The sequence below is a fragment of the Oncorhynchus nerka genome, linkage group LG18, assembly GCF_034236695.1.
Source record: "Oncorhynchus nerka isolate Pitt River linkage group LG18, Oner_Uvic_2.0, whole genome shotgun sequence".
Lineage (NCBI taxonomy): Eukaryota > Metazoa > Chordata > Actinopteri > Salmoniformes > Salmonidae > Oncorhynchus > Oncorhynchus nerka.
The window spans coordinates 56,504,436-56,519,253 of record NC_088413.1 but is presented as its reverse complement, the minus strand read 5'-3'; the positions used below and the strand labels follow the sequence as shown (position 1 = coordinate 56,519,253).

Genomic DNA, 14,818 nt, shown 5'->3' with positions numbered 1-14,818 from the left:
GTGAAAACAAATCTACATGTACAAATTGGTGAACTTCCCCTTTAATGCTGAGTGCCAAAAAGCCAGGCATCAGATCAAAAGTCTTTGTTTGGTATGACTCGACCAGGGATCGAACCTCCACCCTTCCAATCTTAGGGTGGACACTACCATAGGGCCCCTGATTTGCTGCTACTGTTATGTTGGGGCGGCAGGGTAGCCTAGTGGTTAGAGCGGCGGAGGATAGGAGGAAAGAGAGCTAGGAAAGCAAAGAAGGGGAGGAAAGGAAGCAAAAGGGATCAAGGAAAGCAAGCTAGGAAAGGAGGGAATTAAGATATGAAAAGAAGAAAGGAAGCTAGGATACCAAAACAGATGCATTTTCAAAAGTTATTGTAATATATTTATTTTTATGAGAACTGAAGATGTCCTAGTCTAGATTCTGTATATTACATTTGCACGACTGATCTGTAAAATGCAACTCACAAATGTAATACAAGTCATAAATATGTAAGATGCAGGTCACAAGAGTTAATCAGTCATATTCACGAAAACATATTTGACCACTGTTGTGTTTGCAAAGTAAAAAATATTTTTGTAAAATATGCTGTGTTAACCAGTAAAAAACAACTGTATTGCGTTAATTTGTAAATCCTAATTTGTGACTCATTTGCTTTTGGATCATGACATATAGTTTGTGAAACTATATGGGCATATTTACAGACTGGTTTTTATTCGGAAGTTGCATTCTGTATTTGCACAACACCTCTTTTGTTTGTGACTCACTACTTATTTTGATAAAAATCACCATATTATAGGCACCCTTTCAGTTTGTTTGCCAACAATTTCCTTCTAGTAGAAGAAGAAAATGGACTACTTCTAAATGGAGATGGCCTCAATTGTGCTGCCCGTGCTCTCACAAACACCATAATGGGACAGATACACTGATGCGATGTCTAAGTCTATGACGGGGATAGACAAAATCAACATGCGCACGATGGCGCATGCACACGCGTGACCTGTGTAGCCATGGTGTTAGTGTGGTACGACTAAGACCTACATTGCCTTCGGAAATTATTCAGACCCCTTGACTTTTTCCACATTTTGTTACGTTACTGCCTACCTCAGCAATTTACACACAATACCCTATAATGACAAAGCAAAAACAGTTTTTTAGAATTGTTTGCAAATGTATAAAATAATTAAGACAGAAATACCTTATTTACATAAGTATTCAGACCCTTTGCTATGAGACTTGAAATTTAGCTCAGGTGCATCCTGTTTCCATTGATCATCCTTGAGATGTTTTTACAACTTGATTGGAGTCCACCTGTGGTAAATGAAATTGATTGGACATGATTTGGAAAGGCACACATCTGTCTATATAAGGTCCCACAGTTGACAGTGCATACCAGAGCAAAAACCAAGCCATGAGGTTGAAGGAAATGTCCGTAGAGCTCAGAGACAGAATTGTTTCCAGGCACAGATCTGGGGAAGGGTACCAACATCTTTTGCAACATTGAAGGTCCCCCAGAACACAGTGGCGTCCCTCATTCATAAATGAAAGAAGTTTGCAATCACCAAGATTCTTCCTAGAGCTGGCCACTCGGCCAAACTGAGCAATGAGGAGAGAAGGGCATGGGTCAGGGAGGTAACCAAGAACCCGATGGTCACTCTGACAGAGCTGTAGAGTTCCTCTGTGGAGATGGGAGAACCTTCCAGAAGGACAACCATCTCAGGCCTTTGGGTTAGAGTGGCCAGACAGAAGCCATTCCTCAGTAAAAGGCAAATATATGACAGCCCTCGTGGATTTTGCCAAAAGGCACTAAAAGAACTCTCAGACCATGAGAAACAAGATTCTCTGGTCTGATGAATCCAAGATTGAACTCTTTTGCCTGAATGCCAAGCGTCACGTCTGGAGGAAACCTGGCACAGTCCCTACGGTGAAGCATGGTGGTGGCAGCATCATGCTGTGGGGGTGTTTTTCAGTGGCAGGGACTGGGAGACTAGTCAGGATCAATGCAAAGATGAACGGAGCAAAGTACAGAGAGATCCTTGATGAAAACCTGCTCAAGTGCACTCAGGACCTCAGACTGTGGCTAAGGTTCACCTTCCAACAGGACAATGACCCTAAGCACACAGCCAAGATAATGCAGGAGTGGCTTTGGGACAAGTTTCTGAATATCCTTGAGTGTTCCAGTCAGAGCCTGGACTTGAACCCAATCAAACATCTCTGGAGAGACCTGTGCAGCATTGCTCCCCATCCAACCTGATAGAGCTTGAGAGGATCTGCAGAGAACAATGGGATAAACTCCCCAAATACAAGTGTGCCAAGCTTGTAGTGTGAAGGCTGTAATCGCTGTCAAAGGAGCTACAACAAAGTACTGAGTTAAGGGTCTGAAAACTTAAGTAAATGTGATATTTCATTTTTTTAATTTATTATCAATTAGCAAAAACGTTTTAAAAAACTATTTTTGCTTTGTCAATATGGGGTATTGTGTGTAGATTGATGAAGGAAAAAAACAATTTAATACATTTTAGAACAAGGCTGTAACGTAACAAAATGTGGAAAAAGGGGTTAGAATACTTTCCGAATGCTCTGTAAGTGTGTTGTTTACTGTATTGCATGCATCACCGAGTGCGGTTTCTTGAGACCCAGGTGTTCTCTATTCTAATGTCTGTCAGCAATGGAGTCATTCCTTTATTGACCTGTTTGTGATGACGAGAAAGACCAAAGCACTCGTAGAGAGTAAAAAATGCATGTACACATCATTACAAATCCGCAGGTGTTTTGAAGAAGAAAACAGAAAGGAGGGAAGAGCTGCCAGCCCATCTGAACATCACTGAAGCCTGGCAGCCTACTACAGTCTGCTTGTGTGTTCCCCTCTTCCTTTCTCATTCTCTGATTCCCTGCTCTGTTTCTCTCTAGCTTTGTCCTCGTGTTGAATTAACAGTTGCTTAACCCCTCCAAACGGTTAATAAAACCAGAGATATATTTAGCCTGAATCACAAGAATGCCTCTTGTTTAATGTGCCCTTTTCTCTTAAAATAATCCATCACCAAATTGAGCAAAGAAAAACAGAGCTAATTCTGTGAGTCGGCAGACCTCCTCTTGCTCACCATGAAAGATTCCATTTTAACGCAGAGCCCGGCTAAAATAAGGCCCTTCACCATTACGGCAACACGGGAAAGCTCATGCATGCGGTCATATGTAATGCTTTCCATTTACAGGGACACTAATAACGCAAACCAGTTGTGTAAACACTCAAGTGCTGACCCGTTTGATGTAAATCTTCCAGAGTTCCATTTGTCATCCCACTGTTGAGTAACAGAGTTCCATTTGTCATCCCACTGTTGAGTAACAGAGTTCCATTTGTCATCCCACTGTTGAGTAACAGAGTTCCATTTGTCATCCCACTGTTGAGTAACAGAGTTCCATTTGTCATCCCACTGTTGAGTAACAGAGTTCCATTTGTCATCCCACTGTTGAGTAACAGAGTTCCATTTGTCATCCCACTGTTGAGTAACAGAGTTCCATTTGTCATCCCACTGTTTAATAACAGAGCTCCATTTGTCATCCCACTGTTTAGTAACAGAGTTCCATTTGTCATCCCACTGTTTAGTAACAGAGTTCCATTTGTCATCCCACTGTTTAGTAACAGAGTTCCATTTGTCATACCACTGTTTAGTAACAGAGTTCCATTTGTCATCCCACTGTTTAGTAACAGAGTTCCATTTGTCATTCCACTGTTGAGTAACAGAGTTCAATTTGTCATCCCACTGTTGAGTAACAGAGTTCCATTTGTCATCCCACTGTTGAGTAACAGAGTTCCATTTGTCATCCCACTGTTGATTAACAGAGTTCCATTTGTCATCCCACTGTTGAGTAACAGAGTTCCATTTGTCATCCCACTGTTGAGTAACAGAGTTCCATTTGTCATCCCACTGTTGAGTAACAGAGTTCCATTTGTCATCCCACTGTTGAGTAACAGAGTTCCATTTGTCATCCCACTGTTTAGTAACAGAGCTCCATTTGTCATCCCACTGTTGGGTAACAGAGTTCCATTTGTCATCCCACTGTTGAGTAACAGAGTTCCATTTGTCATCCCACTGTTGAGTAACAGAGTTCCATTTGTCATCCCACTGTTGAGTAACAGAGTTCCATTTGTCATCCCACTGTTGAGTAACAGAGTTCCATTTGTCATCCCACTGTTGAGTAACAGAGTTCCATTTGTCATCCCACTGTTTAGTAACAGAGTTCCATTTGTCATCCCACTGTTGAGTAACAGAGTTCCATTTGTCATCCCACTGTTGAGTAACAGAGTTCCATTTGTCATCCCACTGTTTAGTAACAGAGTTCCATTTGTCATCCCACTGTTGAGTAACAGAGTTCCATTTGTCATCCCACTGTTTAGTAACAGAGCTCCATTTGTCATCCCACTGTTGAGTAACAGAGTTCCATTTGTCATCCCACTGTTGAGTAACAGAGTTCCATTTGTCATCCCACTGTTTAGTAACAGAGTTCCATTTGTCATCCCACTGTTTAGTAACAGAGTTCCATTTGTCATCCCACTGTTGAGTAACAGAGTTCCATTTGTCATCCCACTGTTGAGTAACAGAGTTCCATTTGTCATCCCACTGTTGAGTAACAGAGTTCCATTTGTCATCCCACTGTTTAGTAACAGAGTTCCATTTGTCATCCCACTGTTGAGTAACAGAGTTCCATTTGTCATCCCACTGTTTAGTAACAGAGTTCCATTTGTCATCCCACTGTTGAGTAACAGAGTTCCATTTGTCATCCCACTGTTGAGTAACAGAGTTCCATTTGTCATCCCACTGTTGAGTAACAGAGTTCCATTTGTCATCACACTGTTGAGTAACAGAGTTCCATTTGTCATCCCACTGTTGAGTAACAGAGTTCCATTTGTCATCCCACTGTTGAGTAACAGAGTTCCATTTGTCATCCCACTGTTTAGTAACAGAGCTCCATTTGTCATCCCACTGTTGAGTAACAGAGTTCCATTTGTCATCCCACTGTTGAGTAACAGAGTTCCATTTGTCATCCCACTGTTGAGTAACAGAGTTCCATTTGTCATCCCACTGTTGAGTAACAGAGTTCCATTTGTCATCCCACTGTTGAGTAACAGAGTTCCATTTGTCATCCCACTGTTGAGTAACAGAGTTCCATTTGTCATCCCACTGTTGAGTAACAGAGTTCCATTTGTCATCCCACTGTTTAGTAACAGAGTTCCATTTGTCATCCCACTGTTGAGTAACAGAGTTCCATTTGTCATCCCACTGTTGAGTAACAGAGTTCCATTTGTCATCCCACTGTTTAGTAACAGAGTTCCATTTGTCATCCCACTGTTGAGTAACAGAGTTCCATTTGTCATCCCACTGTTTAGTAACAGAGCTCCATTTGTCATCCCACTGTTGAGTAACAGAGTTCCATTTGTCATCCCACTGTTGAGTAACAGATTTCCATTTGTCATCCCACTGTTTAGTAACAGAGTTCCATTTGTCATCCCACTGTTTAGTAACAGAGTTCCATTTGTCATCCCACTGTTGAGTAACAGAGTTCCATTTGTCATCCCACTGTTGAGTAACAGAGTTCCATTTGTCATCCCACTGTTTAGTAACAGAGTTCCATTTGTCATCCCACTGTTGAGTAACAGAGTTCCATTTGTCATCCCACTGTTTAGTAACAGAGTTCCATTTGTCATCCCACTGTTGAGTAACAGAGTTCCATTTGTCATCCCACTGTTGAGTAACAGAGTTCCATTTGTCATCCCACTGTTTAGTAACAGAGCTCCATTTGTCATCCCACTGTTTAGTAACAGAGTTCCATTTGTCATCCCACTGTTTAGTAACAGAGTTCCATTTGTCATCCCACTGTTTAGTAACAGAGTTCCATTTGTCATCCCACTGTTGAGTAACAGAGTTCCATTTGTCATCCCACTGTTGAGTAACAGAGTTCCATTTGTCATCCCACTGTTGAGTAACAGAGTTCCATTTGTCATCCCACTGTTGAGTAACAGAGTTCCATTTGTCATCCCACTGTTGAGTAACAGAGTTCCATTTGTCATCCCACTGTTGAGTAACAGAGTTCCATTTGTCATCCCACTGTTGAGTAACAGAGTTCCATTTGTCATCCCACTGTTGAGTAACAGAGTTCCATTTGTCATCCCACTGTTGAGTAACAGAGTTCCATTTGTCATCCCACTGTTGAGTAACAGAGTTCCATTTGTCATCCCACTGTTGAGTAACAGAGTTCCATTTGTCATCCCACTGTTGAGTAACAGAGTTCCATTTGTCATCCCACTGTTTAGTAACAGAGCTCCATTTGTCATCCCACTGTTGAGTAACAGAGTTCCATTTGTCATCCCACTGTTGAGTAACAGAGTTCCATTTGTCATCCCACTGTTGAGTAACAGAGTTCCATTTGTCATCCCACTGTTGAGTAACAGAGTTCCATTTGTCATCCCACTGTTGAGTAACAGAGTTCCATTTGTCATCCCACTGTTGAGTAACAGAGTTCCATTTGTCATCCCACTGTTGAGTAACAGAGTTCCATTTGTCATCCCACTGTTTAGTAACAGAGTTCCATTTGTCATCCCACTGTTGAGTAACAGAGTTCCATTTGTCATCCCACTGTTGAGTAACAGAGTTCCATTTGTCATCCCACTGTTTAGTAACAGAGTTCCATTTGTCATCCCACTGTTGAGTAACAGAGTTCCATTTGTCATCCCACTGTTTAGTAACAGAGCTCCATTTGTCATCCCACTGTTGAGTAACAGAGTTCCATTTGTCATCCCACTGTTGAGTAACAGAGTTCCATTTGTCATCCCACTGTTTAGTAACAGAGTTCCATTTGTCATCCCACTGTTTGGTAACAGAGTTCCATTTGTCATCCCACTGTTGAGTAACAGAGTTCCATTTGTCATCCCACTGTTGAGTAACAGAGTTCCATTTGTCATCCCACTGTTGAGTAACAGAGTTCCATTTGTCATCCCACTGTTTAGTAACAGAGTTCCATTTGTCATCCCACTGTTTAGTAACAGAGTTCCATTTGTCATCCCACTGTTGAGTAACAGAGTTCCATTTGTCATCCCACTGTTGAGTAACAGAGTTCCATTTGTCATCCCACTGTTTAGTAACAGAGCTCCATTTGTCATCCCACTGTTTAGTAACAGAGTTCCATTTGTCATCCCACTGTTTAGTAACAGAGTTCCATTTGTCATCCCACTGTTTAGTAACAGAGTTCCATTTGTCATCCCACTGTTTAGTAACAGAGTTCCATTTGTCATCCCACTGTTTAGTAACAGAGCTCCATTTGTCATCTCACTGTTTAGTAACAGAGTTCCATTTGTCATCCCACTGTTTAGTAACAGAGTTCCATTTGTCATCCCACTGTTTAGTAACAGAGTTCCATTTGTCATCCCACTGTTTAGTAACAGAGTTCCATTTGTCATCCCACTGTTTAGTAACAGAGCTCAATTTGTCATCCCACTGTTGAGTAACAGAGTTCCATTTGTCATCCCACTGTTTAGTAACAGAGTTCCATTTGTCATCCCACTGTTGAGTAACAGAGTTCCATTTGTCATCCCACTGTTTAGTAACAGAGTTCCATTTGTCATCCCACTGTTTAGTAACAGAGTTCCATTTGTCATCCCACTGTTGAGTAACAGAGTTCCATTTGTCATCCCACTGTTGAGTAACAGAGTTCCATTTGTCATCCCAGTAACAGAGCTCCATTTGTCATCCCAGTTTAAACAGAGTTCCATTTGTCATCCCACTGTTTAGTAACAGAGTTCCATTTGTCATCCCACTGTTTAGTAACAGAGTTCCATTTGTCATCCCACTGTTTAGTAACAGAGTTCCATTTGTCATCCCACTGTTTAGTAACAGAGCTCCATTTGTCATCTCACTGTTTAGTAACAGAGTTCCATTTGTCATCCCACTGTTTTGTAACAGAGCTCCATTTGTCATCTCACTGTTTAGTAACAGAGTTCCATTTGTCATCCCACTGTTTAGTAACAGAGTTCCATTTGTCATCCCACTGTTTAGTAACAGAGTTCCATTTGTCATCCCACTGTTTAGTAACAGAGTTCCATTTGTCATCCCACTGTTTAGTAACAGAGTTCCATTTGTCATCCCACTGTTTAGTAACAGAGCTCCATTTGTCATCTCACTGTTTAGTAACAGAGTTCCATTTGTCATCCCACTGTTTAGTAACAGAGTTCCATTTGTCATCCCACTGTTTAGCAGAACAGAGCTCCATTTGTCATCTCACTGTTTAGTAACAGAGTTCCATTTGTCATCCCACTGTTTAGTAACAGAGTTCCATTTGTCATCCCACTGTTTAGTAACAGAGTTCCATTTGTCATCCCACTGTTTAGTAACAGAGTTCCATTTGTCATCCCACTGTTTAGTAACAGAGCTCCATTTGTCATCTCACTGTTTAGTAACAGAGTTCCATTTGTCATCCCACTGTTTAGTAACAGAGTTCCATTTGTCATCCCACTGTTTAGTAACAGAGTTCCATTTGTCATCCCACTGTTTAGTAACAGAGCTCCATTTGTCATCTCACTGTTTAGTAACAGAGTTCCATTTGTCATCCCACTGTTTAGTAACAGAGTTCCATTTGTCATCCCACTGTTTAGTAACAGAGTTCCATTTGTCATCCCACTGTTTAGTAACAGAGTTCCATTTGTCATCCCACTGTTTAGTAACAGAGCTCCATTTGTCATCTCACTGTTTAGTAACAGAGTTCCATTTGTCATCCCACTGTTTAGTAACAGAGTTCCATTTGTCATCCCACTGTTTAGTAACAGAGCTCCATTTGTCATCTCACTGTTTAGTAACAGAGTTCCATTTGTCATCCCACTGTTTAGTAACAGAGTTCCATTTGTCATCCCACTGTTTAGTAACAGAGTTCCATTTGTCATCCCACTGTTTAGTAACAGAGTTCCATTTGTCATCTCACTGTTTAGTAACAGAGTTCCATTTGTCATCCCACTGTTTAGTAACAGAGTTCCATTTGTCATCCCACTGTTTAGTAACAGAGTTCCATTTGTCATCTCACTGTTTAGTAACAGAGTTCCATTTGTCATCCCACTGTTTAGTAACAGAGTTCCATTTGTCATCCCACTGTTTAGTAACAGAGTTCCATTTGTCATCCCACTGTTTAGTAACAGAGTTCCATTTGTCATCCTCACTGTTTAGTAACAGAGTTCCATTTGTCATCCCACTGTTTAGTAACAGAGTTCCATTTGTCATCCCACTGTTTAGTAACAGAGTTCCATTTGTCATCCCACTGTTTAGTAACAGAGTTCCATTTGTCATCCCACTGTTTAGTAACAGAGCTCCATTTGTCATCTCCATTTGTCATCCACTGTTTAGTAACAGAGTTCCATTTGTCATCCCACTGTTTAGTAACAGAGTTCCATTTGTCATCCCACTGTTTAGTAACAGAGTTCCATTTGTCATCTCACTGTTTAGTAACAGAGTTCCATTTGTCATCCCACTGTTTAGTAACAGAGTTCCATTTGTCATCCCACTGTTTAGTAACAGAGTTCCATTTGTCATCCCACTGTTTAGTAACAGAGTTCCATTTGTCATCCCACTGTTTAGTAACAGAGTTCCATTTGTCATCCCACTGTTTAGTAACAGAGCTCCATTTGTCATCCCACTGTTTAGTAACAGAGTTCCATTTGTCATCCCACTGTTTAGTAACAGAGTTCCATTTGTCATCCCACTGTTTAGTAACAGAGCTCCATTTGTCATCTCACTGTTTAGTAACAGAGTTCCATTTGTCATCCCACTGTTTAGTAACAGAGTTCCATTTGTCATCCCACTGTTTAGTAACAGAGCTCATTTGTCATCTCACTGTTAGTTTCCATTTGTCATCCCAGTGTTTAGTAACAGAGTTCCATTTGTCATCCCACTGTTTAGTAACAGAGTTCCATTTGTCATCCCACTGTTTAGTAACAGAGTTCCATTTGTCATCCCACTGTTTAGTAACAGAGTTCCATTTGTCATCCCACTGTTTAGTAACAGAGTTCCATTTGTCATCTCACTGTTTAGTAACAGAGTTCCATTTGTCATCCCACTGTTTAGTAACAGAGTTCCATTTGTCATCCACTGTTTAGTAACAGAGCTTCCATTTGTCATCCCACTGTTTAGTAACAGAGTTCCATTTGTCATCCCACTGTTTAGTAACAGAGTTCCATTTGTCATCCCACTGTTTAGTAACAGAGTTCCATTTGTCATCCCACTGTTTAGTAACAGAGTTCCATTTGTCATCCCACTGTTTAGTAACAGAGCTCCATTTGTCATCTCACTGTTTAGTAACAGAGTTCCATTTGTCATCCCACTGTTTAGTAACAGAGTTCCATTTGTCATCATCCACTGTTTAGTAACAGAGTTCCATTTGTCATCCCACTGTTTAGTAACAGAGTTCCATTTGTCATCCCACTGTTTAGTAACAGAGTTCCATTTGTCATCCCATTTGTCAGAGCTCCATTTGTCACTGTTTAGTAACAGAGTTCCATTTGTCATCCCACTGTTTAGTAACAGAGTTCCATTTGTCATCCCACTGTTTAGTAACAGAGTTCCATTTGTCATCCCACTGTTTAGTAACAGAGTTCCATTTGTCATCCCACTGTTTAGTAACAGAGCTCCATTTGTCATCTCACTGTTTAGTAACAGAGTTCCATTTGTCATCCCACTGTTTAGTAACAGAGTTCCATTTGTCATCCCACTGTTTAGTAACAGAGTTCCATTTGTCATCCCACTGTTTAGTAACAGAGTTCCATTTGTCATCCCACTGTTTAGTAACAGAGCTCCATTTGTCATCTCACTGTTTAGTAACAGAGTTCCATTTGTCATCCCACTGTTTAGTAACAGAGCTCCATTTGTCATCTCACTGTTTAGTAACAGAGTTCCATTTGTCATCCCACTGTTTAGTAACAGAGTTCCATTTGTCATCCCACTGTTTAGTAACAGAGCTCCATTTGTCATCTCACTGTTTAGTAACAGAGTTCCATTTGTCATCCCACTGTTTAGTAACAGAGTTCCATTTGTCATCCCACTGTTTAGTAACAGAGTTCCATTTGTCATCCCACTGTTTAGTAACAGAGCTCCATTTGTCATCTCACTGTTTAGTAACAGAGTTCCATTTGTCATCCCACTGTTTAGTAACAGAGTTCCATTTGTCATCCCACTGTTTAGTAACAGAGTTCCATTTGTCATCCCACTGTTTAGTAACAGAGTTCCATTTGTCATCCCACTGTTTAGTAACAGAGCTCCATTTGTCATCTCACTGTTTAGTAACAGAGTTCCATTTGTCATCCCACTGTTTAGTAACAGAGTTCCATTTGTCATCCCACTGTTTAGTAACAGAGTTCCTCCACTGACATGAACAGACTTTGTTAGAGTAGATTGAAGTATGCGGTGTGTCATAGATCATGTAAAAGAACAAACTGAATCTAAGTGTGTAACAGAGTTACAAACTGATGTCACTGCAATGGACCTATTGAGTATTTACTTCACAGGGAGGGTCTCTGTCTCTAAGCATTTCATCTGAGGCTTCATTTCAGTTACAATTTTAAAAGAACCTGTCCTTGAGATAGAGGAGGAGAAGTATTTCTGTTGAGGAGAGGATGGTGGTCATTCATACTGCACAAACACTTATTACGTTATTCAGACGGTGGCCTTGACTTTCAGCACCTCTTCATGTCTTGTTTTTCAAAGCACATCAAAAGGCTTTTAAAGAGGAGAGACTGAGGGAGGAAATCATTTGTTGCACATTCCACGCACTTGATGTGGCTGCCAAGCCCTCTTCTAGTTTATTAAGCCGAAGTGTTTTTTCGGGGGGCAAAAAAAGTGTTTGTGAGCTTTCTGTTCTTTAACAACACTAAAGAAATACTCTTTTCTTCTTCTTGCATAAACAATGCGCTCTTTGAAAATAACATTTCTCCAAAAGATCATTCTCATGATACAGAAGAAAGAGAATGTGGGGTTAGAAAAACTTGACCCCTAAGGCTTTGTTCTGATAATGCTGAATTAGTGCATTTTGACAGTTTGCTATAGGCCTGGTTAGTTGATAGAAATGAGTTAGTAGTTTATTTCATCTGTGGTAGAAGGTCGCTTCTCTGTTGTCATTGCACATTTAAAAGCAGTTGATTGCATTAGATAAACACTCATTAGCTTTATGAATTAGTGAAGCTGAGACTCAGGCTGGGCAGGGGGTATTTCCTCCATGTGCGGTGACCTCTCTCTCACTCTCTCTGTGGTTCTGAGCAGATAGTCTGTTGAGGAGGAGTGAACACTGAGTCCCTCTGTTCTACTCTCATGGTAGCAGAGGAGTGAGATATGGGCCGGCTGAAAACCCGAAAAAGACTGTGGTCACGTTCTCCCCACAGACGTAAACAGTGACACTTACAATTTCCTGTGCATGCTGCAGAACAGGAAGGCCAAAGAGGACGGCAGAGCCTGTGCACTCCACGTGCGTATCTGGGAGTACGTCTGTGTGTAAGACGGATTTAACATAGCATAGGGTTCACCTTCTCATGGAGCAGTCAGAGTGGAGTGAAAGGATAGCGTACACTCACCCTTTGACTGTCCACCTTATGCAGTCTAGTAGATTAGTGTGTTGATAATGCAGTTTTAAAAAATGGTACACACAACTTGTGAGGGGTCTGTTACCATTACAATGAACAGACCCTGAAGTCCACCTCCCCCAAGGGTTACTACCCCCAGGCAGCCCAGGGTTCCAGATCCTTTACCTGCTGTTGAGTTCAGCCACATCTGTTAGCAACGTGACCAATAAAGGCCCAGATGGAGTTATCTGCAGCCCCCTTCCCTATACACCCCCATCTCTGTAATGAACTGCTTGTTTACCATATGTGTGAAATGCACTGTTGGAATGTGACTAAGTGTGTGTTGAGAGAGGTCTTGTTTATTCTGCCTTCCCAAAGGTTTTACTGCTACCAGACTGACAATTTGTATTGAAAGACAGACTACGCCAAGTGCTAATTTTAAGAGCAGTAACTGTTTTGTTAAATTACGTTGCATTCTCCACATTGTTTACCCTACTCATCTGCTAATTTCTGTTGTTTCACTGTGCTCAGTTTCTCTCTGTTATGTTGTGATCCGGTTCAGCACTACTGCTGCTTTAAGCTGTCTCAGTGAATTGTGCAGGCTTCCTAAGTAACTTGACTATCACAGGTTGTCTGAGCCAGCTCCACTTCACCAGATCAGAGGAGGCCAACCTGAGCCAATTAGGAGCAGGGAGCGGGGCTGCTGTCCACCCCACAGTGGCCCTGCCCTCTCCGTTGCGCTTTGATCTCCCGCACGCTACACACAACCAGAGCCAGAGCCTCCAACTCTGTCTGTAATGGATGACAAGGCTAGTCCAATTATTACAATCTGGTTTCAACATCTCTCGTAATCAGACGAAAGAAGGGGTAATGAATAAGCCCCCACGTCTTCCCAAAAAGCATTCAAGGGTTTTTGCTTAATTCAATCCAGCCCAAGTCAGAGATCAATTGGCATCAAATCAGTTCAAATTAGAGATGAGTTACAGTACTATGTGGTTTATTGATGTATATCAATGTAGTCTGTATTATATGTCTAGATTAAATGAAGACTGTTGTTGAACATACATATGGTTAAACTCAATTTGTGTGTGTTGCTCCAGGTCCTCCGTGGGTGTCTGAGAGGGTGGCCCACAGACAGCCAGTGCGCCTGGGGAGTTCCATCAAGCTACCATGCTCTGTGGAGGGAGACCCTCCACCCCTCATCATGTGGACCAAGGACGGCCGCAACATCCACAGCGGCTGGATCCGCTTCCGCATCCTCCGCTTGGGCCTGAAGATCAAGGAGGTAGAGGCCGAGGATGCTGGAACCTACGTCTGCAAAGCCACCAATGGCTTCGGCAGCGTTAATATCAACTATACCCTCATTGTCATCGGTAAGTAGAAAGGTGTCTTGCAGTCTGCTCTACATTACAGTATATTACTGTTTGCCAAGTAATACCATTCACCGTGATATCACCTTTACGATGATGCTACCCAGAAACCATGTACATGACTCAAAACTTGCCATCATCTTTTGAGGAAACGATTTAGTCAGTCACTTAACTCTTCCGCTCAGGTCAAGATCGTGTCGATATGCAGATGTTAAAAGACAATACCATGCACCATGGATTCATGGCTCTGAAATAAGGGGATTTAGGAAAGAGGATTGAAGTTAGTCCCCCCCTCTCTTATATCTGTTATATCCTATACTGCTCAATCCCAAAGTCAACAGCAGCATGGGATGTTGTTTCATATTGCATCATCCTCGGTGACTCAAGCATATATTAACTTCTTCCCTATCCCCAGGCTAAACTCTGTGTTGTTAAAGCAGAGGCTCTTTCATTTGGAATAGTCCAACAAGACACATGTTCACCTTAACATTAACCTATGAAGCCCTGTAAAGCATATAAGAGGACACGATGTGGTGTGCAAGAGTCAAGCATTTAAACTCTCAGTAAGTTAAGTCAAGCTACTGGTCACTGGTCTACTTCCTCCACTAAGGCCGTAGTGCTGCTCTCTCTGCCTCTGTACATACAGTACAGTAGGATGGCTCTGTGCTTGAGTAGAGCGTGATGAATGAGAGGAGTGGAGCGTGAAAGCTCTGTTTAGTTTAATTACTCTAAGATGCCTAATTAGGTCCAGAGCCTCCTGCAGGGGAGGAGAGGGGAGAGCAGGGGCCGACCGGAGGAGCTGCTTCCTGGTCTTGTGATGGTTTCTCACACTGGCCTTGTTTTGGGGTAGAACTCTAATCACATAAATCAGAT

General features: G+C 41.7%; 1 protein-coding gene across 1 annotated transcript in view; it reads left to right on the top strand.

Annotated features, from left to right (window-relative positions):
* LOC115146174 (fibroblast growth factor receptor-like 1) overlaps positions 1 to 14,818 on the top strand; it is a 79,873-nt gene that overhangs the window by 39,399 nt on the left and 25,656 nt on the right. Inside the window, exon 3 of the mRNA XM_065003353.1 lies at positions 13,676 to 13,948. Within this exon, the coding sequence (XP_064859425.1) occupies positions 13,676 to 13,948 (273 nt within the window). The remainder of the gene's footprint in view (positions 1 to 13,675; positions 13,949 to 14,818) is intronic.